This window comes from Diadema antillarum, unplaced genomic scaffold (genome assembly GCF_040938485.1).
Source record: "Diadema antillarum isolate AM-2024a unplaced genomic scaffold, OU_Dant_1.0 seq00000981_RagTag, whole genome shotgun sequence".
NCBI lineage: Eukaryota > Metazoa > Echinodermata > Echinoidea > Diadematoida > Diadematidae > Diadema > Diadema antillarum.
Genome location: NW_027271821.1, coordinates 739,422 through 766,828, shown reverse-complemented (window position 1 = coordinate 766,828; position 27,407 = coordinate 739,422). Strand labels below are relative to the sequence as shown.

At 38.6% G+C, this 27,407-nt stretch overlaps 2 protein-coding genes across 2 annotated transcripts; one reads left to right on the top strand and one right to left on the bottom strand.

Annotated features, from left to right (window-relative positions):
- Positions 1-12,275: 12,275 nt before the first annotated feature.
- LOC139742141 (trace amine-associated receptor 9-like) lies at positions 12,276-13,463 on the top strand. Its single transcript, XM_071652708.1, has one exon. It carries the CDS (start codon positions 12,276-12,278, stop codon positions 13,461-13,463), a length of 1,188 nt encoding a protein of 395 aa, XP_071508809.1.
- Positions 13,464-20,649: 7,186 nt separating this feature from the next.
- On the bottom strand, positions 20,650-27,110 carry LOC139742165 (protein D2-like). Its single transcript, XM_071652737.1, has 3 exons — positions 26,960-27,110; positions 21,965-22,169; positions 20,650-21,094 (listed from the first exon to the last, which is right to left on the bottom strand). Exons 1-3 carry the CDS (start codon positions 27,086-27,088, stop codon positions 20,883-20,885), a joined length of 546 nt encoding a protein of 181 aa, XP_071508838.1. The 5' UTR covers positions 27,089-27,110; the 3' UTR covers positions 20,650-20,882.
- Between the last annotated feature and the right edge of the window lie 297 nt (positions 27,111-27,407).

Below are 27,407 nucleotides of genomic sequence, written 5' to 3'. Positions count from 1 at the left end.
CGAATTCAGCCAACTTATGTCAATTCTTCGTTCCAGTTTTTAGAAAATATGCTTCAAACATACCCCTCTAAAAATAGTGGTTTTTTGCGCGGTGCAAAATCGCATTGTATTACCGGACGCGATTTTCGTAATCGAATAATCGAGGTCTTTCGCACCTAATCCTTGCACCAGAATCACAATTCATCCCACAAATCACCGTACACATTCTCACCGAGCGGATGAAAAAAAAAAATCGGCAAATGAGGCTCAAATCTAGTATTTTACAGTAAAATGTCTGTTTTGACCATTTCGAACAGTTCACGCAATAAAGCCTTGTGAGAAATCGACAACTGGTTAGATTATACGTGCTTTGTCTATGGGAGCTGCACGCGCGGGTGATGAGTTGCGTGCCCCAGCGCACAACTATTCCGCATCGTTCGCGTTTGAGGACGATAGCTACAAATTTCCGATATTGATCAGTGAACTTTTGGTTCTAATAGAATCTTCAGCATTTTTCCTGTATGTGAGTGGGATTGCATAGAATTTCAGTCGCGAAATGTGATTCAAACATGCATGAATATTAACTATGACGAAGTGCGGGTCACTCAACTATAAGTTTGAGGTAAAATGTGAATTTTTTCGTGTTTTTACATTTTTATGAGGCGTTTTGTGCGATTTCGTTCCACACAAAGTTTTGTGAGGCTAATCTACGAAGTCTCGCGCGTACAGAATGTCATCAGTACGCAAAAATGTGCGTGTCCGGTAATACCATGCGTCCGGTAATACCATGCTTGCCCCTATAATAATACAATATGTGGAAACTGTGCATGTGTAGTGGTTGTATAGTGGTAGTGGTTTGTTTGTCTGTGTGTATACGTGTGCCTGTGTGCGTTCGTGTGTCTGTTTGTGTTTGTGTTTTGATGTTTGTGCGAACGAACTTTTTGGGCAGCAGCAGGCTCTTCTGTGGCAATGAAAATGCTTTCAACGTGTATGAGCACGTGTTTATATGCAATATTTCACAGCGGCGTTGATTTCAAAATAGTATGGGTGTGTCAATTTCAGCGGTGAGGCGGGCTAGGAGAGAGAGAGACCGAGAGAAAAGGCATACAAGGGAGGTACCCTCCCTAAATGTTATCTGTCTTTGATCATTTTTTCACTGCAGTCATATTCTTCCATCAGTCTTAACTTCAACTTCCATATCACTATTCTTTGTCCCAGAATAAGTTTGGCATGCTTTATGCATGAGCGAATAATTTCGACACGCCGTAAATAATTTCTCAATCGTTAGTTGATTTCAGCACAAACGAACTGCCATATGCACACCGCAAATACATACGTGTTTATAAACAAACACAAACAAACATTCAAACAAATCCTTATGATGCATATAAACCACCTCAACACACATTCTTCCATAATATACAATAGCACACACACACACACACACGCACGAACGGACACTCAAGTATCATGTGCGCGCGCACATACACACTTCCTTGAAACCTCACCGTGACTTTTTACATCGGAACTAGCCCAGCATCAGGACCGAACGCTACTTTGGCCGAGTACCGTACTCGTTTTCCCCAAAGGACGGGACGCTTCTCGGATTTGATCCACAGAACTCTATTCTGTGATTTGATCACGCACAGAAGCAAATTCTGCACACGGCACGCTCAACTACCGCCTGGCGTCGTGCTTGCGAAAACTCGCCAGTCTCGAAAACGCAACGCGGAAGAAACACGACTACGTAGAAGATGACGTAAAGAATCCTGGTTTAAGTGATGAATCGGCAAGGACATCTTATCGACAACAAGTATCCTTTTGATGTTGGACAACGCGGGGGTTGTCTTGTCAACGACAAACTAAAATGCATATGAAGGAGGTATTCTTTAGTAGTTGCTATTTCGTGTTCTTCTATTTCATACTATCCTTTAGTACAATGCATAGAAAGAAATATGATTCATGAAAAAAAAGTAAGTTATCGCCGACAGTGGATTTAAAATACAGGCAAACATTACAGTTCAAGTCAAATGTTATCTTTTATTTTCGTCTTTTGGTGGTAGGGAGCATATGAGGTTCATTGTGCTGCTTACTATGTTCACTGCACAGCTGGGCTTCTGTTTCACAAGCATTTTCGAAAAAAAAAATGGTGAATAAAAGTTCGGTGTAGCAGACCAATACAATCAATAAAAGGAACTCCTCAATATGACTATGGCTTTCGGAGATGCCCCAATGTTGTTTGTTCGGTACTTTTTCCACGCGTTATGTCATAAGTTTTACATGTTTTCTCTCTGGAGCATAAGTCCCTGGGGGAAAAAAAAAGCAAATATGAAAGGACAAACCTGCCCGTAAAAGGATGGGGGGGGGGGGGGGGGGCGAGGGAGGAGGTCTTATATGCTGTCATGATTATCTAATAGTCAGATAGCTTGGAGATAAGAGTGAAATGTATGCGCCATCTTCTGCTTTTTCTTTTCTATCTCTTCTTTTTCTTCTTACAGATGTTACCTTCACTGTCACTATGTATACTGACATCTCGACCATGATTACTTACAGTAGTCGAGATTTTTTTACGCAAGCACATTTTGGAGTCCTCGAGGTCAAAGCGCTTGGAGCCCTGCGGCCCATTGCGATTGTGTGTGTCAGAGAGAGTGAGAGAGAGAGTGTGTGTGTGTGTGTGTGTGTGTGCGCGCACGCTGTGTGTATGCGAGTGAGTGTGTGTGTGTGTTTGTGTGTGTGAATGTGTTTTGTGTGTGTGTGGATGCGTGTGAGTGTGATGTGTGTGTTGTTTTTCTTCGTTTACAGCTTGCAAGCAAAGTCCTTCAGAGCGAACAGAGAAGTAACATTCTTTTGCCTAATGCGTCTGAAAATGAAACCCGAGATACCTTAGGATGCGTTCGAGCGCTCTATAAAAGCGAACCAAAGCGAACTGAACCAAAGCGTACCGTCCCGAACTGTGCCAGATTTGAAGCGTTCGAGAGCTCTGTTGAGTTGAGCTCTGTCATTCACCTGGCGCTAATACAGCTGTCCCGAACAAAGAGAATGATGTCTTTGCATTGTGACGTACGCGCATGATACGCGCATGCTTTTACAAGGAATTTTGGTACGCTTTTGGTACGCTTTTGGAGCACATCGGGAAGTACGAGTAGTCCACTTTTGGCTCTGTACAGTACGGTACGGAACACTTTAGGAGCGTTCGAGCGCTCCTCTGGCGCGGGTACCAGGGGCGGATCCAGGAATTCCGTAAAGAGGGGCGCGTTTACAAAATTAAAGGGGGGGGGGGGCGCACGCACCCCTCCCCCATTTTTTTTTTGTTTTTTTCTTTTGTTTCAACAAAAAATAAAGGGGGGCGTGCGCCGGTTGCGGTCTGGTTGCGGTCCTCCCTGGATCCGCCAATGGGTACGGTACGGTACGGTTCGCTTTAGGAGAGAGCTCGAACGCAACCAAGCCCCCGTTCCACTATCACGATTTGGACCCCGATCTGTCCCGATCTAGCAGATCGGGAGAGAGCGGCAAAAGCGTACGGGGATCGAAAGCATCGTAGCAGCAGCGTGTGGAGGTCGGGGTTGGAGCGGGCAGTTTTTCAGATCGGGAAGAAATTTTGAACCGGTTCAAAATTTCTTCCCGATCTCCCCGATCAAAATTGACATATTTTTAATCGTACGGCAAGCGGGGAGAGCGTAGTGACAGCGTAAACGCAGCGGGGAGAGCGTAATGACGGCGTAAACGCAGCGGGATGAGCGTAACAAGGTCATTCTGAGCGTAGTAACATCGGCACAAGAACGGGAAGTAATTTTAGCTGTAATTTTCGAAGAAGAAGAGATGAAGAAAAAGAAGAGAAGAAAGCAGCGAAGCAGCTACCCAAAAGGCGAAGAAAGAGAGACTGCACGTGATGCTGAAAGAGGAGGAAGAGGACATAGCAGAATTTTGAAGAATATGAAATCATCCACAACTGGAGGAAGACGGACTATAAAAGCAAGGACATCAAGAAAAATCCTTTGAAAAATCAGCACGTCTTTGTTTATACAATGCATTGCTGCAAAAGAACCGTGAGTTGAGGAGGCTCTTCAAGTTCAAGTTCAAGTTGATTTATTTCACTTCCAACAAACAAATAATAAAAAATACAAAGAAACGCTCATATACACAGACGTCATGAAATCAGTACCACAATGCGATGAACAGAATAACATTGTAAAAGAGATACAGGCAAATTATCAACAGAGATACAAATAACAGTTACGTCACTGTGGTAAATGCATACAAGATATTGCTGGAAATGGACGGGACTGCTAAAAAGCAGAGTTTGTAGTATTAGAATGCAGTCCCCTCATAGAGAAAAATATATAATTGCAAAAAACAACAACAACAAATTTCCCTAAGCGGTAGCAAAAAAAAAAAGACAGACAGAGTAATACACACATACATGCACACATACGGACGCACATTAACAAACACATGGCGGCTCTCTTGTAAGGAAAAAATTGATGAGAGGATAGAAAGATATAGTAGTGAAGAAGGTAGTAAGTCCGAGGTGGACAAGGGGGGGGGGGGGGAGGAGGGGAGAGGAGAGGGAAATGGTGGGTCATAACCAGGGCACTGGAGGCACAGAAGCACGGGCTCGCTGATGAAGAAAGAGTAGTGAGAATAACGAAGCAACAACAACTTTGAAAATCAAAAGTAAAAAAAAAGAAGAATGAATCTTCGAGGTCCACAGTCTATTTCTTCGGTTCTGCATGCTAATATGTTGACTGACTGCTGACCCACAGTCGAATCAAGGTACATCGGGGCACATCGGGCACTTTTCAGCTCTCTGAACGGGGTAACAGCGTGATAAGATCGTATAGATCGTTCAGAGCGTAGATACAGCGTGCATTGATCGGATAACATCGGCAACATCGCACTAACAGCGTAGCTACATCGTTCTAAAGCGTACCGGCAGCGGCAGAGATCGCAATGTCTAATTCCCGATCATCGTAGTAAGAGCGTAGCAAGCACTTGGTAGTCGTAACTGCAGCGTACTTAGAGCGTTCTAACAACGTACTGTGTCCAGATCGGCTCAGGTTTTACCCGATCCTTCCCGACCTGAGAAAATTGTCAAATCGTAGCGAGAACGGCATAGTGGAACGGGGGCTTAGGGTACGCTACAAGAACGCTCCAACACTGGCATGGTACGGTACGGTACGCTTTAGTTCAGTTCGCTTTGGTTCGCTTTTAGAGCGCTCGAACGCACCCTTAGACAAAAATGTGTTTATGATGTCTCTGCAGGTATCCTCAAATTATCGTTTTTCGTATCGTTGTCGTACATCGACTTCGTACATTTATATATCACAATGCGGCTGTTTCTCGATTTCTATGAGATGAGACTGAAATGGTTCCAAATACAAGCTGATGGACTGATGGAGTGATAATGATTCCCCCTTAATCCCCTTATACATAAAGGATCCCCTTATTGAATACAAAGCAGGAAAACAATGCATCACTTGAAACATTATACAGAGGGGAAAAATGAAGACTAGAAATCCTTCACAATTCATTTCAAATTCAATCATTTCTCTACTTTCATGAATGAAATTAAATACGCGATACAAGGTGATACAGTTATCGATTATTCAACTGTTACAGTAGAGATCTTTTGGTTATCATATACTCATTGTGTATAATGATCTTTCGTTGTATTCAAATGTAGATACCATTTTGGTATATCATTTCTCAACGTCCTCCGAGGCGGAGTGCTTTGATAACGAGGTTGCATTCGTGCAAGCCATTTCCGAGATGAAGGACGTCATGCAGAGACCACTCCTCAGAAGTAGTTAGCAATCTCAGTAGCTTCATCGTCACCTTTGACAATTCATCTTCTCACGCGAGTGAGTATAAGGACGTCAGGTATACGACATAGCGTACATTTTGTTTTTGTTACGGTTTATAGTACATAATCCATATGACTGTATAGGTATCATCATAAGAAAAGATATCACGATCGATGAAGGTCTCACAATGAGGAGGCGGAAAGTAAAGAAAAAAAAAGAGAGGAGTATATGAAGAAGACTTTGGAGAGAAAAAACACAAGCAGAAGAATCTATAAACAAGGAGAAGAAAGAAAGAAACACGTTGAAGAAGAGGAAGAAGAATGAAAGAAGATAAAGAGAGATTATGGAAGAACAAGAGAGGAAAAAGAAAGAAAGAAAAATAATATTATGATGATGGTGATGCGGGCGTTGACCAAGGTGAACCTGTGAAGTAATTTGAAACTCTCGGAGATGATGGTAAAGAAGAAAAAAATATGTAGAAAGAACAAGGTACGTAGTTGAAGGAGTAGAGGAAGGGAAGACAACCAAAGAAGGAAGCGGATACAGGAAGAGTTAGAAATAGCAGTTGTGTCTGCAATAGTTGTATAAGGACAAGAAAAAAAAGATGGAGGAGGAGAAAAAGGAAATTGAAAAACAATAAAGAAAAGCAGAAGATGGAGCATTAAAGCGAAGAGGCAGAGGTCAAAAGAAACAGTAGAATAATGATGATAATGAGGAGAAGAAGAAGAAGATGATGAAGACGGAGAGGAAGAGCAAGGAAAAATTATAAAGATAAGCAGAAGATATAAGGAAGTATAGCGAACAGGCAGAGAAAAATTATAGAAGAAGAAGGAGGGGAGGAGGAGGAGAAGAAGAAAAAAGCTGGTTTGGCTGCTGAACTAACGTTACTTACGACAGCGATGTCTCAGGGAATATTGATTATAGGAACAAAGTAAAAAGAAGGATCCAAGGAAAATGCAAAATAGGAAAAATAAAGATTCACTACAGCATTTCAATTAGGTAAAACTCATCCGTCATCTCTCTCTCTCTTCACGAAACTAACTTCGTTTGGAGATGATTTACTAAGTAATTGGTTCCCAATGGACTGTTTCTTTTCAGAAGTTATGCCTTCGGAGCATTATTCCCTCTTGGCTGACTATTCGTTTTCGACTTAGACTCTAATGAACCGCAAAAGAGATCAGGGCACTATTGTTGACACAGACAATACGGGAAAAACTTACTCGTGGAGACACAGTAAACAGTGGACAGGGAAATAATCTATGAAGACTATTCGTCTCTGATGAGCGATCTCAAGTGTTTCGCGAGAGACGCGCTAATTACCATGGAAGTATATTCACCTCTTTTCTCCCATGCATGTTGCCAAACAATGCGCAATGCTTTTTGATGCCGATAAGTTTTTGGGTGTTGTCCCAGAAGAATGAAAGTATACCGTCATTACACAAGTGGGAATATGCTGTATTTCGCCGAGTTTAATCCATTGTCTTGATAACTTGATCTCAGGCGCGTCATTGTTTTTTTTTTTCAGTAATCTTTTGCTAATCACCACGATACATCATGATCCGAATTGAGCTCATTTATTTCAATGATAATAATGTCTATGCAACATTTTGTATAATAAAGAAATAAATTGATGGCAGACTTTAGTGGTCATCAAATCAAACAAAAACAACAGCAACAACAACAACAAAAACCGATGGCAATGAGACGCTTGTGACTGTGATCTATGTTCGTCAAATTTCTGCAGAAGCAACGGCCTTTACTAAAGAAGAGAAGAAGAAGCAAAACATAGATAGAGCAATAGAAATGCATCAAAGAATGATTCATTCTTGTTATTGTAGAATTATAATTACTACGTGGGAACGTTTTCTTCAGTCCACCTATGGTGAACATGTCGTTTTATTTTATAACATTGGACATAAATGTATAAGAGTATCGTCCATTGGCCTTGAGGCTAAAAAGCGGAGTACGCTTAAAGTAGCTCTTCTTTGCCTGTTACAACGACTGAAAACGCGGCGCGCGCGCGCGCACACACACACACACACACAAGGAGAGAAGAAATGAGATGAATATAAAACTTTTTTTTTTCTTTTGAGGGGGTGAAAAAAAAAAGAAGAGCTGTATACAGCTAGAATGCAGTGTTGCAGTGGACTATGAAGTCGTGCATCGCCGAAGGAAATTTTAGTCATTAGCGCAAAGCGTTTTGATCATCTCACTTGGATACCATAGGACTGTCTTCCCAGCATTGATAAATGGAATCTGAATTCAACGCCATTCCGGACACCGTTGAGCTGGTTTTATTTTCTGATGAGGTTTTGTCTATCTATGGAAATGCATCAGTGGGACACCCCATCGCCCCCCCCCCCCCCAAAAAAAAAAAAGAAAAATTATAATGGTAATAAGAATTGAGCGAATGTCTTGGACGATCCATCACCAAATCCAGTTTAATCACTCTCGTTAAATTTATAAACATGTGAATAAGGAAATCTTGAATATTGGTTATAACTCTCTATTTTGCTGTTGCCTTACTCATAAAAAAACACTAATGCAGTCTTTCTGACATTAGAAACTACATAGCAAAGAAAAAGAGGAAAAAATGAAGACCAAAAAATACCCACCAACAAAATTATAATGGATATCAAATGTACGCGTGCATGCTTTCCTTGATTTTATTGCTGCCCTTACATAAGGATTGTGGTCCCCACTGCGTATTGTATGAAAATATCGATATTACAGACATAGTACAGTTTCGGTTGACATGGGGATTGAGGTTTACAACTTTTTTTATGATGATTTTTTTTTTTTTTTTAGATAATGAGAAACCTCTTTGAAATGGCCGAGATATCCAAAACAAAGCAGTCCTGATATCTCTTTGAAATGGCTGAGATATCCAAAACAAAGCAGTCCTGATAAAAGGTGAGACAGACATAATATTAGAATCATTGTGTTTCCCTTTGTTTTTTAATATCTCAGTCATTTCAAAAACAATTTTCATCCAATGAAATTTGAATTCCTCTTTAATAGAATTAAATGACTTTTAACATTTCATAAAGTGGTTTCAAAAAGTTAAAAGTTGAATTCTCACCTATTTACATTATCATACCATTCTTTCAAATGACGTGACAGTTGGAATATCAGAAAGTCTGTCGGCATATTATAGAGCACCCGTGTCGACGTGGCAGCCTTGGGATCTGTTGATGACGTCACTTGGTGAAGGTCGAGTCCCCGAGAAAGTATGTTTAGCACAAAACAACTTTAAAAAAATAACATGAAATCTATTTATAGGATAACTATCTTTATCCCAATGAAGAGTAAAACTTGTGAAGTCTTAGAGATAGTGTTCAGTTCCATCGATTTTTTTTTTCATTCCCTTTTCAATACAGTAAGAGAATTTAATTTAATGTCATAAATTGTATTCACTGTTCTACGCATCGATGTACGTTAAGGAGTTCAATCGAAAAGAGGAAAACAAACAAAGGGGAAAATATAAAGCAATGCAATATTCAAGGCACACTATTATACCAAAGGGAACACTTCGAATAGTAAGTTTTGAGAGAGAAATTAATATACATGTTGTATAAAATTTAGACGTGCAGAAACACCTTCGTAAGCAGAGCTTGACTAGCATGACTAGAATGATATCCCAACCTGGTAAACTTATGACATAAAATAATCAATATCAAAGTACCTTATCTTCATGATGCCTGCGATGTTCTGCGGATGTTCTCTATGCCTCCTAATTTGTAAAAGAAGAATTTATTTTGAAAAAAACAAACAAACAACAACATGTGTTTCCATTGATACAGGGTAGTGTCAAAATGTCGTAAAAGCAACAACAACAATCGACGACAACAGAGAAACGCCTTGGCAGCACGCAAGTAAAGGGATTGGGATGGTGGGCATTAGTAGGTGTATCATAGAGTAATAATTATGAGGTCCTGATGGAGGTCTTTTCTTCAATACCTAACAATTTCGCTCCAGGTTCTATTGTCTGTCGTTCCATACACCCTCCCCATTTCATTACTTAGCTGGCAGAGGCAAGGAAGAACAACCACTAACCTTGAGATGGATCTTGCGCACACGCACACACACATACACACACACAAACATACTTAAGCAAACAGACAATTACGAGCCCACATGATCCTGCTATGGACACACAATAATTATTATGTATACAACTAAAAGAAAGAATGATGTACAACGCTGCAGAGATCAGCCATGAAGTGCTTATGTTACAAAACAGTGAAGAAGGGAAAGAGAAGCAATTGCAAAGAATGACAGAAGGAAAAGGGAAGAAGATGAGAATGGAAAGAATTGAAGGATGAAAGTACGGAGAGATATCAAGATGGAGTGGAAAGTGCCATATGAGGAGAAGGGGGGGGGGGGGGGGGTATGGTCCGGAGGGCATCATTAGCAGGATTGACTCATGATGACGAAATGGGGGAAGAGCGAACGGGTTGACGAGGTTAATGATCACTCTCGCTAACTATATCCCCTTTTGTTCTTCACATTTTGCTGGTCGGTGATTCTTTCTGGGAGAATCATTTGGAAGAAAAATAAAAGCATCGTGTCTGTGCATGTGCGTCAACCGGACAAAGCATATCCAGTCCTAGGTCAACGCCACCCCTTCCCCCCCCCCCCCCCCTAAAAAAATAGCGCCCTCACGGTACCGGCGGAAATGGCTGAAGAATGCACCAGAAAGGACGGCGATTGAAATACTACAAAAACTTTACAGATGATCGTTCTATAAAGACTCTCCTCCATCTCTGAAACCCACTCAAATTCGCATGCGCGTCTTCGTCGAAGCATCTTGAACCATCTTTTCTTTGCAGCCGAGACAGTTCCGGATCAAAGTGCGTCAAAGGCCAGGAGTGCTTATTCGTCAGGAGCAGAGCCGCTGAAGGCACCGAAGAGAGGTAGAGTATATCAATTTTGAATATCTATTTCATTTTCGAGAAAAACATGTTTTCTAAGAATGAGTTTTAATAGTTAGATTTATGCATATGATTAGCATACATATACGTTTACATTTCTTTTTATCATGAATAATATAATGATATTGTAGGAATGAATATCCTTCTCGTGCTTTGGATGTCATCAAGTTACCATTTCATTGAGTCAATAAATTCCAGACTGATTACGAATGATTTTGCATCACAATATTTATGGATGGTTTTAGAAGCGCCGAGTCAAATGTTAAGTTGTCATTTTTATAATACATTCATTTTTTTTTTTGATAATCGGATTTTCTGGTAAACATTTAATCTTCATAAATTCTATTTAATATTCCTGTCAGGCATTTGCGATTTAAGTGTCCCAAAGTGTATTACTCGTATACTTCAGAAAGGGCAAGTGCTTGTAAAATCATTCCTAGAAAACGAAGAAGAAATTTTATGGGGATGATGCCCAAGTAATAGTTTAAACAAGCTCTGAAGTCATGGATAGAATCTCACATGTTGTACCTTGTATCAAAGCGACAGAGAATTAGTCGATATTCAATGGACTCGTTCAATACTAATAGTGCCAAAAACAGAATTATTTACTATCTCTGCTTCTCCTTGAGTTTTTGGTTAGTAAAATCCATAATAGTATCTTGATTTAGACGTTCCTTCAATTCAAGCAGCAAAGCATTGTAGAAATTAATCTATTTTTTCTGAATGACAAAATGCCTTTCTACCTCATTTTTACTACAAGAAATAAGTAAATGTCCACAAAAAAAAATCGTTGATATCAAACACACAGCAGAACGATTGAGTTTTGCTTTCTTCATGTGCTATGCTGATTTTTGTAATGGATTCTGTGGATTGCTGGTCAAACAGATATAGATATCACAGGCTATGCAAAACTCAGCATGCTGCAAGAGTTTTTATTCAAAATTAAAAAACATGAACAAAATTCACTAGTTTTAAGAAGCATATCACACTTTATTCCAGTCCAAATTTATATACAGTTTAAGATATCTCTACAAGCAATTAAATGGTTTTATTTGCTTTGCTCGGTATTGTTCGAGAGCACTACTTCAAATTCACTCACTAGAAGAGAATTTTCAATCAGAAAGCAAAGATTTATTTTTCTTAAACAGAAAAATAAAGTTAAATGGAGAACGATAAGTTTTATGTGATGCTTCTATCTGACAATTCCCAACATTCATAAATTCAAATCTGCTTTGAGAACGCATTTCTGTGCAGTTTAAGTAAACGTGACACTGGGTACTGTGATAATGATCTTGCATTTTTCTCTTACCTATCTTGAGCGCATATTGACATGATACACTTTGTGTTTGCTGAACGCTATGATTCACGATATAAGTGAAATTAGTCATTATCATGAAACTATGAGTAATTGCTGCAAATCATAAGAAGCCATAACAACTAAGCAGTAGCATTCCAATCGCTTGTTATCCCTCAAAGCTCAGTCTATGGTAAATTGATATTGTTTTACCTGTCTTCCAATACCTTATCTAGAATTCTCACTTCGTTGGAAAACGTATACATGGCGCTGAATTGCAGATCGAGGATGAACCTTGCGGGGTTGTTCATCGCCTGTCTCTTACTCCAACAATGCATGACAGAAGTTACCGAGTTCGACATCGACATCGGCACAACGTTCCTCACGAGCACCAATGAAGCGGTTGCTACTGATGTCGATTATCTCGTCGCGGAAGATGGCAACTACACCGAGTCTTCCACTTTTACGATGCCTCTGGAGGAATCGGATTCGATAGATTATTGGCAATGGCAGCCAGTCGCCTTCATGTGGTGGTCTATACTCCAGCTTGCCTCGGCATTCATAGGCTTCTTCGGCAACGGTCTCGTCATGCTGGTTGTTTTCCAGAGGAAGGCGAAGCGGAACTCGACCGACAAGCTCATAGGGTCGCTGGCGGTAGCCGATTTCCTGACCTCTCTCTTCTTGGTCCCCGTTCCGGATGTCATCAACATACCCTCTACGTGGCTGGGTGAGCTCTACTGCAAGGTGATGTACACTGCTCGTTTCATGTGGATTTCCGTCAGCGCGTCTGTATTCACTTTAACCCTGATTTCTGTGGAGCGTTTCGTAGCCGTAGCCTACCCGTTCCGGTTCAAGACCCTTTTCTCCAGACAGCTGACGGTGACCTACATTCTGATCGTGTGGCTCCTTGCTGTCATCATGAACAGCTTCGCCTTCTTCATTTTCCACGTGGACGCGGACGCCCACCGGTGCGTCATCATCTTTCCTACGGCCAACGGCGGCGAAGTGCTTGGCATCGTGTCGTTCTTCCTGGTCCTTGTCATTCCGATCGTCGTCATGCTCACTACGCAGGGTCTGACCGCCTACCAGCTCCACGTCGAGGCCAAGCGTTTCCAGGGGGAGACGCTGCAAAAGATGAAATCTCAGCCATCCTTCCGTCTTATCCTCGCCAAGAAGAGAGTCATCAAGCTTCTCTTCATCATCAACGCCACGTTCATCATCTGCTGGGCCCCCAACCAGTCGGCCTATCTGGCCTTCAATCTGGGTCTCCTCGGCCCATCCTTTCTGTACGGTCCGTTTGACAGGGCACTTGTAGTCCTTGCCTTCTGCAACTCCTGTGCAAATCCCATCATCTATACCATTCAACACCGCCAGTTTCGAAATGCCATTAAGGCCCTATTCACCGGAAGCAAGGAAGCTTCAAAGACACCGGTATTTATGAAGGAGTCATAGTCTCTCATGGGGTAAGGAAAAAAGAAAAGCGAGCAAACAAACAAACAAACAAACAAACAAACAAAAACAAACAAACAAACAAACATACAGGAAAATAAATTAAAAAAACAGGCCCTAAGATATGTACTTGAACAATCGACCATTATGAATCAACACAATACAAATCAAGTGGATGGTGATTTTGCATATTTATATATTCATCACATCACTTGAGTCTTAATGATTTTTGTTTTCTCTTACATGGTTAGATGTTGATGAAACTGAAACACTTATACTTTCACATATATTTAGATTGAACGGTTAAGAGTCTTAATCAGGAATTTTAAATGCAGTGAGCAAGTGTTTTAATAACATAAATGATGATAATATAACAATTGATCATACATGACTAATATATAGACAATATGCATCATGATTGTGTCTACCCAAGTTCATATGATATCTGTTTAAAAAGTAGGAAGAATAATATCAATATATCAATCTCGCTGATTTGTTTCTAAAAATATTAGCAAAGATACTACCTAACTGCAGCATAATTATGTATAATAATGTTGCAGGGAGGTCTTTGAAATAATTAACGTATAAGTAAGCAATGCAGCTCAAAGATTACTTTCATTTTCATTCATTCTATACGTTGATAAGATCATCTTTTGTGAGTCACGCTTTTACGAAATTAGGTGCGTGCTATATAGCTAACACATATCAAATATATAAATAAATAGATTAAATGAATATGATATATATATATATATATATATATATATATATATATATATATATATATTACATAATGTACACATACATCCGGGCTCAACACTGTCTTTCTCTGCATGGTGGCCCGAAATAAAAGCAAATATATAAATTTATTTCAAATTTTAACTGTCCAACTGGGCCACCAAAAGAGAACCTTTTTGGAAATTCGATGGAGCCCTATATGTATGTATATTTCATTCTTAAAGAACGTCAGTTTCATTCTGGGTGGTATACATTAAATGATGTTATCACTATATGCAATAGTTTCAACATGCTCTATGTGAACAGTCATTAGACATTAAACAAAACATTATAAACGACGCAATGTTGGCAGGTCTGAGAAAAGGCCTCATACAAAGTTTTAATATTCATGCACAATATATGTATTAGAATGTAAAATCTCGATAAACGATTAAGTGTCGATGATGTCTCCATTGCAGTACAAAGAGAAAATATCTATATAACAGCAGCCCTCGTTTTTACTTCTCCTTAAAGTTCGTCTTGAAGTAGTGCAGTATCTTCTAGTACCACGTGTATCTTTGTGATTGCTGAGTTACCATAATGTTATTACGGTTTGAGGCGTGGGATATACAGATATAAGTATATACATGTATATATATATATACACATATATATCATATATATATATATATATATATATATACATAATTTACATGCAAATAAGTATAAGTATTTAGTTCAAAACAAAAATTCATGTGAAGATATAATCAAGGATGTTTACTTGGCGAGACTAATACCTTCTTGATCATAAGGTACAAGTCAATAGTATATACCTGTGAGGTATAGCTTTATCCTCCCGCCTCTTTTGCATAATCAATCATGTGACAGTGAGCGTTTACTGTTTGTGTTTCTTATTTCATGGTCGATTTTGATGAAACTGTTATCCTATTGTTAAATATTTATCTAGCTATCAAATTAAAATTGAACATAAAATTCAGCTTTGCATTATATGAAGTTGCGGATATAACATGCAAAATCATTATTGTTCCAATATTATGTTTAAAAGAATCATAATTATCGTCATCATTACAATAATTATAAGTATTCTTAAATTCTGATCACGATACGAAAATGTCGCTCACAAACCGTTTTGGATCATTTTAATTTATAGTGCTTCTAAGATGGATTATATACCAAAGCGAATATTTTATCGATATTGCAGGGAAGCACCATTAAAATACACATTTGGTACGCTATATGATCGGCATGACAATCATGCTGTGAAAGCTTTGTTGTTGTATATGACATGTTTTGTGCAATATTGACGAGAAAATTCTTATCTAATTTTTTTCTTTCAACATTGTCACGGTTACGAGATCTTTCGCTCTGTAAATATTCCCTGGGTATACCAGTAATATTTGTACATAAGCAGGCGTTTGGAGCCCTCTTTCTATCGTTTTCATATGTATATGCGCGTGTGTTATGATATATATGTGTGTTTCTCTCACCGAGTCCTCTTTCAATGTTGGGTAAAATTCATTTGTCAATTAAAAGTAATACATTTGTAGTGAGAAAATAAGAAATATTACCAGTGAAAATTTTGGTTGTATCTTGAGGGATCATCCTAAAATAAAACTTTAAAGATATGACAAGAAAAATTGATTACCATTATATATTTTGGCTCTATTTTGAGGGATAATTTCAAAGTTTACCTAACAGAGCGTAGAATTGGCACAAGGAATGGGGCAAAATTGTCTAAACTGAAATTCATAACCAGTTGGGCAATATGTCTGTTTATGATAACCACGGAGCAATATAGGCCTACAACTATAATTATAACAATAAAGATAATAACAATAATAATGATGCAGAAAATGATAAACGACGGTGATACACGTAATAAGACTTTATTAGTGATGATGAATAAAGCTTTCATGTCTGCATTTCCAAGAATTGGTTAAAAAGTGGTTACTTTTTGTGTAATTATTTAAACGCAACCTTACAGAGAGCATTTTCATCGCTCTCTTTAAGAAGTCCCTGCAATTAAAATGTATGTTGATGTCTTTTGATGACTTTCGTCCGTACATTAAAAAAAAAATCACTACAAACTTCGTGAAAAAATTTGCATCATATATATATATATATTTTTCTTATTTTGTCCTCCACCCTATTAACCCCCACTTCAAAAAAAAAAAAAAAAAAGAAAATCCTCCAAATTATCTTTATCCATATCGAGCTGTGACACCATCCTTCTGTAAGACTTAAGCTCAGGAATAGATACAGTTATGTGCCTTTTCACTCATTGTTATACTGCCTGCACTTAAACACAATAGCATCAGATGTCCCTTTTTTTGCAAGCGTTTTTGATACATTTTTGACGTATTGATGAAGGGTTTAATGTTTAAAAACATTTGACGCATATTTTCATAAAGTACTTATTGATTCGGTTATGTACAGACCAAAAGACATCGAGAGAGCTCAATATACATTTTGATGGCACGGATCTATCATTTCTTTCCATATCAAGTCCTTGGCTTGGTTTGCAAATGTTTTCTTCAAGATGACGACGCCTCTTTTTGGCCCGGATGGTGTACATCGAGTCTTATGCAATGGGTCGAGTGTCAGTCCTGCAAGAGACAGTGGTAATTGTTTGCGACACACAGGTTGATTTTTTGTTGTTGTTGTTGTTGTTGTTGTTATTGTTTTCACTCTTAAGATTCGATTTTACTCAATTTGATTTCATCGTCTTTTTTTCCATACACGATACAAAATAAAAACACCACGGTGATTTGAATATACAATGTACGTCAGTACAGATAAAGGTAATGATTGACAACAAGCAGAGATATTTGTACTGGGCAAACTCGTCACAGTGCAAATTCTGCGAAAATGAAGGGAGCCACTGGAAAGTAAAGAGATTGCGTGTATCTGTGGTTCCCTCAAAACTAATCTGTTGACGAAACTTACTTACAAAAATATAATACAGTGTACAGAAAATTACAAACAGAAGCCAGAAAATTATATTACAATATAGAAAAAAAAGAGATGAACGCTTGAATCTATCTTTTAATCCTTTAACGTGTCCGATCTTCTCTTAAGTGACATTATACGATGTGCACGAGGGTCATTCTGATAATCACTCATGGGGGAAGTCTATAGGGAAGACGTCCTTTAATGCAACTGCTTAACAAATTGCCCTACATCCACGTAAATAATATTTACGTCGATGTATACTGCAATTTGTTAATCAGTTGCAATGCAAACAAATCGACGAAAAATCTCATGAATTCAAATAACCTCCTTTGTTGTTGACCAAGTCCGTGCTGTGCCACCTTAGAATAGAAAAAGGTCCAATTAAAATAGATAATGCTGCCTACTGTCTACAAAAACCTCTACGGAATACGATAACAATATTCATTCACTTTCTAGATTTTCATGCTGTCCTTCCGCAGTCTTCTGGGTATTTCGTGATCGCAAATTGCGTCCTTTCACTTATCCCTCCATGGATGTCGCAATGGGCATTCGAAGCCTCCCCCCACCCCCTCGCCTTTGATTTGATTCTGCGTTATTTTATTTTATTTCATTCTATTTTATTCATTTTTTTATTATTATTATTATTATTATTATTTTTTTTTTTTTTGGGGGGGGGGGGGGCGTGTTATAGTACGTCGACAGCTAGATATTACATGGCTCAGTCATCATACGGTGAAATCCGTCGTATGAAAAGGGGTAAATGTACTGTGGCCCGGCCTAATTAGTATATCAAATGAATACAAAATCCCTCACGAGACATCCAATTGTCACCTAATTAGACTCAAAGTGCCTATTATTAAGACACTTGCGGTACGCTGTCATTCAGTGAAGAATCTTTGTAGAAAACAGACACGCAAGTCATACGCCTGTAATTCGATTGAACGTGTGATAAGCACTGTTGATTTCAAACGCAAATGGTCCTTTGCACGCGGGAGAACACCAAAATATATCATATAACGATATGTTTGTTGGTGCACATACTGTATATGGTATAATATATTTGCGTGTATATACATGTATATATATATATATATATGTATATATATATATATATATATATATGTATATGTATATGTATATGTATATATATATATATATATATATATGTGTGTGTATATATATATATATATATATATATATATATATATATATACATATACATATCCCTACACGTGCTATTACTAGTAGGTGGACATTTTGGGTACCCCCCCCCCAAAAAAAAAAAAAGCGCCATTAAATGGACATCAACATTAGGTTAACCCACAAATCTCAACTTATGAGAGGTTTATAAACTGTAAAAGAGCAATCAAAGTAACCCCAAGTCTCTTTTTACACCTTCTAGAAGACTTTTAATTTTGAGGTGTGCATTGGGGGGGGGGGGGGGGGGTGAAAATGAGGCAATAAGAAGACATCGCTTTTTTGCCAATCGTAAAATTCCAGAAGAGTATATTTGTTTCATCAGATATCATTTTTCTTCATATTCATCTAGGAAAGTATAACATTTGTACTTTTGTTTCGTGAGGATCCCTCTTTAACAAAGGAAATAAATAATTATGATGACTGATGTCTGTCTAGTGTCATCCACTTAAGACCTGATCTGATATGTGTAACTTGTTATCAGAGATGATAGACATACAAAACGTACAAATCTATGGAAAGACAAGCTGAAAGGTGATCACTAGGATATATTGACAAACAGACAGACAGAGGAAACTACATCTGAATGATCAGTGGACAGATGGGTGGCGGAATTTTTCAAATTATATATAAAACCTAGTTTTCCTTTGTTTAGTACATTGTATCAAAGTCAATGCTGCTTTGCAGTCCATTTAGGATTTAACTAAACAGTGTGGTACCAAGGATGTTTAAGAGTTGGAGTTCCAACTGGTTGTAATTATTCAAACAGTTGTCAGATTTCTATTGATGTACAAAAGAATTCCACAGGTGCATTTGTGCCTTTGGTGATCGATGTTCGACGCTGCCATCTTGCTGAGCAATCTGAAGATTCATTTTGAACGTTAAAATAATGTTGGCTACATTTTGCTTATTTATTCATTACATAAAATGAAATTTTACTTAATGATAAAGCAGTAAAACAAAAGTCAATCCCGTCCAGAAATCTGTGCAAAAGTGTAAATCAGAGCTGTATCATGTGAAAATGTTGAAAACTGTACCATCCTGGTAAGCCGGTTTTATCACTTTTCCGCTTAATTTCTTCAAATAAAGCTAATATGGAATACATTATACAAGTACAATTCTTTATTGACAGATATATGAGATTACTGCCCAGGTATGCCCAGTCGAGCAATTTTCATCTTTATTTCATCATTTTTTGTGCAATTTTTATTCGAGCATCCTCGTGTCTGTACCACCTACCGTTTATAAGAAGGGATAGCAAAAAGTAATTAACATCACAAAGACATATCTTCCTTAGAAAGTGGCTGGTGATTATGCAATGAGACACGAGTCAATTGTCTTCCTATCTGCGAGGCAGATCCTGTTTGGAACATGCTTCAAATATTTTCGAGTGGCAGCTTCGAACATCTAGCTAAGGTAATAAGATGGATGTGACTCCATTCTCTTGAACCTCCTTGGTGGTACAAAGCCGGCTTGTGTGATTTCTACCGACAGACTGATTCCTTTGAGACAGTTGGACCACACACACACATGTACACACGCACATGCTCAAAGAAATACGTATCGTATATGCTAACAACATTAAAAACTGCTTCTTTGGCTACTGAAGACCTTTAATCACATGTGCTTTCATTTCAGTTTATAAACAGAACCGTCAAGGTACACATAAAAGGTGATTGCCGCATAATGTATAAAAATAATGCTAATAAAAGAAGGCAACCTTCTATATACAAATACAATAATCTTGTGCACTGTCCAATCACCTAGGCAGTTATTTCTTCCTCTTTTTTTAAATCTTCAATTTGAATGAATGAAATGAGCGAGCTTAGTTACAATGATACTCTTTATTTAAAACATGCTAACATATATGCCAAATATCAAGTATCAGAATGCCAAACATTGAAAATTCCAGAAAATATAATAATGGCACTCAACTTGGGCGGAGTTTCAGATGACAAATAAAGAGCAATCTGCCCCATGAACCAATATCCTTCACAAATTTTGACATTATTCATAATAGTTCAGACCTCTTTGTAGGACAGCCAATATCTAAATCTCAAACACATAATTTATCTTTCATTTCTAATTCAACTCATTAGAGAGACAAACAGTATTTTTAAAGCCGAATGGCCACTGTGCGACCTGTTATGAGCCTCCAAGCTGGTGCGAGCTGTATGGGGTGCCAAGTGTCACATGGCCTATTTTGTTACGAAATCAGTCATTTCGCCATGAAATGAACATTTCATCAATGAAATGACTGATTTCGTAACAAAATAGGCCATGCAACACTTGGCGCCCCATACAGCTCGCACCAGCTCACAGGCTCAAGTCGCCCAGTGGGCATTCAGTTTAAGAGTGTACACTGACATCTGAACATAAACCTTTAAAAGCATCTCTTAGTTATGACATCCCAGGTAATAATTATATGCATCAAATACATCTGGCTCATAATCCCATTATGTGCATTAATGACTACTCACTTGGGTCATAATCTGAAACTTTCCAAAACTGGAGAATCTGATTCACACTTAATCTTTAACTTGAGAGCTCTTTCATGAGCTGGGGAACATAGTCGTCCCATTCAGCCTGGAAGAAGTTGCCGGCGACGGGGTCACCCAGGTTGTACTTTGCGGCCACATCCCGGGCCTTGGTGGAGGCGCGGCCATTGAAGTCCCTCTTCAGGATCGGGTCCTGGTACTGGATCTCACCTGGCTGCTTGTAGACCAGGAAGCAGTAGCGATGCAACCCTGCCACAAACATTGACAATAAGAAAACACACAAGAACAAATAGATAGAAAAGATCATTATCAAAATAAAACACAGTAAGAGCAGATGGCATGAAGGAAAAAGATGTGCCTACAGCTGTACCCTCCAGCAGAAGAACTGAAGGGTTGAGCCACTAACATTCCCCACACCCTTGATAGGTGTTTAAAATGGCAGAACACTGTGCAAACATGGTGTCATCATTAGATAAAAATCAAATATTCTCTTGAGTGCTACAGCTCCATTCAGTTGCATTGATGGACATATTTACTTTCTCCTTTGCATGCTATGCCATGGTTGTGGATTCAGCACAGTAGTGAGGGATTGACTTTTAAAAAGTATGCTTTTCAGTGGGTGCCTCAATGTATCTTTCTTCAAAGCATGATAATGTTGTTTGCCATACCTAAGAATGTCATGAAGTTAAAATTACACTCTTTCCATTGTGTTGGCTACGAAATAATGTGTACATCAGCTTTACATTTTACCAATAAAGAGTTGATTGAATGTCATGTTGCGTCCAGTCTGAAGTTCATTCTCTGCTACAAGATTACCATGCAGGTATCATGTCTGGAGACCAAAGATATATCTGGAGGTGGCCGCTACCAACTTACAATCTCCCACACTTTCTGCAGTTCTTGGTGAGCGAACACAGAAGGGCTGATGTTACCATCATCTTGTCTTGCCATGATTTGCAATTGGTCCTACTTCTGGTTAAAGTTGGTACCTATATGCATAGCAGTCAAAACATGTGTATTTTCTCCTACATCGGTTTGTACAGCACCATGTAAGGCCTGGCCATTGTTATAATTTTTACGCAAGAAAAATGGACCACTAGGGAACTTGCATATATTTACCTGTGTCCTTCGGAGGACCCGAACCAACATAGGGCGCCACCAGGAGGCCCTTGCTGATGTCGTTTCCCCGAACATTGACCACCAGCCAGTGCCTCCACTCCCGGGCTTTGGGATTCTGCCGACTGGGAGCGTCGGGATCCGTCATGATGACAGTGTAGAAAGCGCCATCTTCAGCTGGCCAGGTCACTGTCGGCACATCTTTGACCTGGTAAGGAATCATGGCATGACAAAACATTGCACATAAGTAAGAGACTGTCAGTACTCTGGAGGTTTCTGGTATTGTCAGCCTGGACTCCTCACTAAAGCATATGCCATAATTACTGGCAATAATTGGAAACTAATATTCCAATATCATTGGAAATTGAATGGCACAGTAGGGAGATACAGGAATGACGTGGTCCAGGAAAAGAAACTTCACAAACTGTAAAACGAGGAATGTTCGCGTGCATTTTAATTTTGCGAGAGCCAAGATTCGCAAAATTAAAATGCATGTGAAAGTTCTTGTCTACACTATACGTATCAAATGCTAGAGGCAACTCACAAAAATTTCATGCAGCGAAAAAGGTCGGCAGCTCCAATTTGCGAAAATTTCATGCTGCAAAAATATTGTGCTTTACTGTAGTACGTACCGACAATGCATGCAACAAACAAACACACACTAGACATGTTCGGAAATGAATACATAGCAGAGCTGCTCAATCAAAAAAGAAAAAGAAAAAAGAAAAAAACACTCCTTCATAGCAGAAGTTCAGGGTCACATTGTGTCAGTGACCTCTGACCTTTGTTAGCATCTCAAGGAATCCTGCTGTCCTGCTCTCCTGATTCCACTCTACCTAGACTTGGGAGTCCACTCTTTTCGACAAGTCTGTCCTTCTGCTCTTTATGTGAGCAGAGTAACTACATGAGAATTTAAGATAGCGTTCGAGAAGCTCATGCGTGTCTGTGAATCATTGGGTTCTCAAAGGAAGTGAATTACAAAAGTTCATGGAGGCAAAATGTGTATGTGAGCAAAGGAAGAGAGAGATCGAGAAAGAGCTGAAAGGAGTGGAGGACTGTGAAAGGGTGAAAGCGGAGCAGGAACTACTCTAGCCTTTCGACAAGGCCCTCTCACTGAGTGATGGCTATAACATAAGGATGCAAATCGGATCTCAAATGCCCATCGTGCTGTACTGCTTGGCCGGGCTTGCTTCAGGGCAAGTCCAAGATAACGCGCACGTTACGTATGGGACATTCAGAGACTTTTATGACCTGAAAAATAGTGTTAATGGCCTTTGATCATATTGAACTTCATCATGGTGATTGATATCTAGAAGAAGTATAATCATGTAAAAAATTGAGAAAAACGACCCGGACAATTATATTCTAGAAGAGAAAATATGTGCTGTTACGTATGGGACCAGAAAAATTTTGTTTTTTTGAACATTTTTTTCAACCTCAAAACTCTCTGAAAGTATATCATTCTACAACTTGTAACTCACTGTGATGAAAGTCACAACACTCAAGATTATCACATGTAAGTTTCATGTCATTAGGCAAAAAGCTCTAATTACAGGTTCTAATTAAAGACAGACATGACGTGTTACGTATGGGACAGTTTGTCCCCCATTCATTTAGTGTGTGAAGAACCATGTTTATGGGTATTTTGCATAATTATTGAAGTAAAATCAGTAGAAACTACTCAAATACTGATTCAAATTGTCAAGGAAACAATATTCCCCAAATATTCACCATCATAATTATATTCAATCATATTTTTATATTTTTATGACCAACCTGGGTATGCATGCCCTTTGTCCCCCATTCGTTTAGTGTGTGAAGAACCATGTTTATGGGTATTTTGCAAAACAATTTTGCAAAATACCCATAAACAAATTTTTGCATAATTATTGAGGTGGAATCAGTTGAAATTACTTAAATACTGATCCAGATTGACAAGGGAACAATATTCCCCAGATATTTACCATCATAATCACATTCAATCATATTCTATATTTTTTATGACCAACCTGAGTATGTATGCCCTATTTCTATCAGGATAGTTACTACTGAAAAATTGAATAGTTTAAAGTGTTTACTTCCATTGATGAAGGGCAGTTTGCCGTTTAGTTTCAATAAAAAACAACTTGACACAAGAGATATTATTAGTTTAATGAATAAGCAATACCTGCTGCGTGGAACCCCAGTGATCGAGTGGATATATGATGTCTGTCTAGCAGTCAGGTCATTGATTCGAGTCACACCTCAGTATATGTATACCCATGAAGTTTGTTGTGTGGCTACTACTGAAAACTGAATACGGAAAATTTGTGCATCACTTGCAATTAAAAAAAAAAAAATCATTTTACTTTTTTTTTCTATACTATATCACAACCATTTCAAATTGGATCTCCATCACATAAACTTTGAATTCCTCTAGTCTTAGGATTTTAAGCTCTTAAGTAATTCAATAATTGGTTTCCAATCATCTCTTTAAATGTTGAAAACTGAATCCCCATTTCTACAAAAAAAAACTATACCATCCCTTTGATGCTGATTTTTCATTGTGTATTTTGCCATTTCCCCCTCCCCCTTTCTGAAAATTGTTCAGTCAAGTTCATGTATTGTTTCAAGTGTCTATAACTCAAAAAAGTAGCTGCAATGTTGGGATGTTTTCTTCAGGATGATTGACCATTTGTGTACTGAGAGACCTTCCCAGCTAGCTACATGCATTCACATGCAATATGTATGAGGATGTCCCATACGTAACGCATTTGTCCCATACGTAACATTATTTCAATGCCTAATAAAAAATATTTCTTTTACTTTTTTTTCTTTTTTCTCTGGTATTTAATTTCTCTAAACAATAAATTAGAACTTTCCAAAAGGGCATTAAAATAACCTTAGCAATTTCAGAGAAAACCTAAAAAAATGACCTCATTTTGTTACGTATGGGACATCTCATGATAGGACACGAGCTAATTTGCATAATCATTTGCATAATCCCTAAATTGTCATACCAAGTTAAACTATGTGATGAACTTCTTATGTCCACATATTAATCAAATATCATTTGCTTTCCTTTGAATTAATATGAATTTTTATAAATGTCCCATACGTAACACTGTGTTTCACATTTATGTAAATGAAGCCCTTGAAATTTGCATAAATTTACATAATATCATTTTTTCTTCCACGGAAATCAAAACTTCAACTCATAAGCTTCAAAATGATACCAAGCATGTCAATATTGAGCAAAGATGAAATTCTGCCTTCTGAGGGGACCTTATCTTGGACTTGCCCTTCATTCGCCTCCATTAGCCCGCCACCACTCTGCGAGAGGGCCTTGGCAAAAGCCTAGAATTACTCAAGCTGAAAATCCAGTTGGAGAATACAATCAGTTCTAGGTTAGAGGAAGATATGATCTGTCGGTCTCCTCCCCAGGGATTTTAACCTTGTTAACAGCATTAGCAGGGCTGAAAAGGAGTATTCTTTTTTTAAAACAGTATTTCACTTTCCCTGAAATAGACATGTGTAGCTACAGTGTATGCAATTCCAGGATAAAAGTATTTTCCACGAAACCTGCAGTATTTTTGCCAAGAGGCAGTAAAAAATATTACAAAAAAGTGATAGTTGGCATCTCTGCATACCTCCACTAAATAGGTTCCAAATTACCAGCTTTTGTAGAAGGTAGGGATCACATTGATGCATATTTGAACCACTAAATTAACGTAACACTAGAATTTAAATTGGCCATAAGCTTCATGGGCAATCAGCCTTAGTGCCCTTCTGTCAGGGAAGGTGCTAGAAACCTGATATCCATTGGATGAAAATGATTCTATGATTTCTGAGGCAGTATTAAAGACTGCACTCTTAAACAGTTTGATCTGAATAGTGAGGACTGTAGGTGAACCGTAGGAAGAAATTTTGTGGCGCAAAACATGATGCAGTTGAACCTCTCGTATCCGGACAAGTCGGGACCGCGGCTCATCCGGATAAGGGATTTGGCCGGATACGGGAGACTCAATGCTTTATACATGTACATATACATACACATGCACTGATGTAGCCCATTGTAGTACCACATGTAGTAATGTGTATACTGCAACCTTTTCATTGTTACACTCAGTAACAGACCCCAAAATAGAGGTTCGTGTTTGCAAGAATGAAATCATATTCTTTTATAAATTCTTGGGATGATTTACCTAAATAATTATCAAGAAATGTATCAAGTAGATCTTGAAAATAAACAGTACGAGTCGACGAAACTACGCAGTACGCTTCAAAATTCGATCATCACGGCTCGGCAAAGTCGACTGTAGGTCGCCATTGTTAGATGGTCTCCCTCTCTCTCTTTGTGTGTGTACTGTGTGTGAGCAATTTTTGAGTGTTCAATATCATTCGTTGCTCAGCCAATGACTCAAAACAATGCATGTCTATCTAGTCATATCGACGGCTGTGTATGGACCTATATGTGGCAATGCGATATGAGAGGACGCGAGCGCATAATCTGTCCATGTTCTTGCGATGATTTGGGAATGTTTGGGGATGTTAAAATGTCTGAAGGTAAGCAATTTGGAAGGAAATTTGATGTAATGTATGTTAATAATGTTGGAAGTAATATGTAATTCATATGTGTTTGTGTAGGAGTTCTCAAGGAGTTGGGAATCCCCCTTTCCTCCCGTAATTATAAAAATTAAAAAAAAAAGATCACGGCGAGATTGCGTCCGTATAATAGAGAGATCCGGATAAAGGGAGGCTGGATAAGAGAGGTTCAACTGTACTGGGAAAAATGCCTTTTTTTTCAACGAGTTTCATTCAGCCCACGACAAAGATTAGATCTGCATTCTTTGTGACAGCTAAATAGTTCCTCCAGACAGTGCTAAAAAAAATTATAAAAACCGGTTCTACAACTATGAGCCCACATGCCTTCTAGGACATTGCACAAAGGTGTAATTTTGGGAAAATTTAGAGATGAATTTGGTGGTATGGCTGTTTGAGTTTAACTTCATTACTTACTGCTGTTGGAGTGAGAACGTTTCCAAGCTCACACTTGACCCCACTCGACCAGCTGACCTCAGCGACAGCAGCAGGTGCCTGGTCAATGACGTCGGGCACAACGGCGTGTTCGGCAAACTTGGCAGACATCTTCAGTCAGCAAACAGTTCAACTAGCAGGTTCAGACAACTGATTGATCAAAGCACACAGGAAGATTTCACAAACATTAGTTCATCAGATCTTCTTTTGTCATACAGTGACATGGTTAATAATATACAATAACTCATCAATCAATACATCAACACAAACTACTAGTGCCACAAACTTTGCAATTCAGTTAAATGCTAAATGAAAGCAGAGTCATATGATAATGCAAGCCGCCCATGATTCGACCATAACGCCGTCCAAAATTTGACCGCCTGCTACATGTAGAAACCTATATTGCACACGGTTGAACTTTGGCCTTTTT

What these genes read in the sequence shown, in the direction of transcription:
- LOC139742141 (XM_071652708.1), top strand. Translation starts at nt 12,276, where the DNA reads ATGGCGCTGAATTGCAGATCGAGGATGAACCTTGCGGGGTTGTTCATC.
- LOC139742165 (XM_071652737.1), bottom strand. Translation starts at nt 27,088, where the DNA reads ATGTCTGCCAAGTTTGCCGAACACGCCGTTGTGCCCGACGTCATTGAC. An exon ending in ACGTTCTCACTCCAACAGCA is followed by an intron (nt 22,170 to 26,959) that starts GTAAGTAATGAA and finishes ATTCCTTACCAG; the next exon opens with GTCAAAGATGTGCCGACAGT. An exon ending in GGGTCCTCCGAAGGACACAG is followed by an intron (nt 21,095 to 21,964) that starts GTAAATATATGC and finishes TGTTTGTGGCAG; the next exon opens with GGTTGCATCGCTACTGCTTC.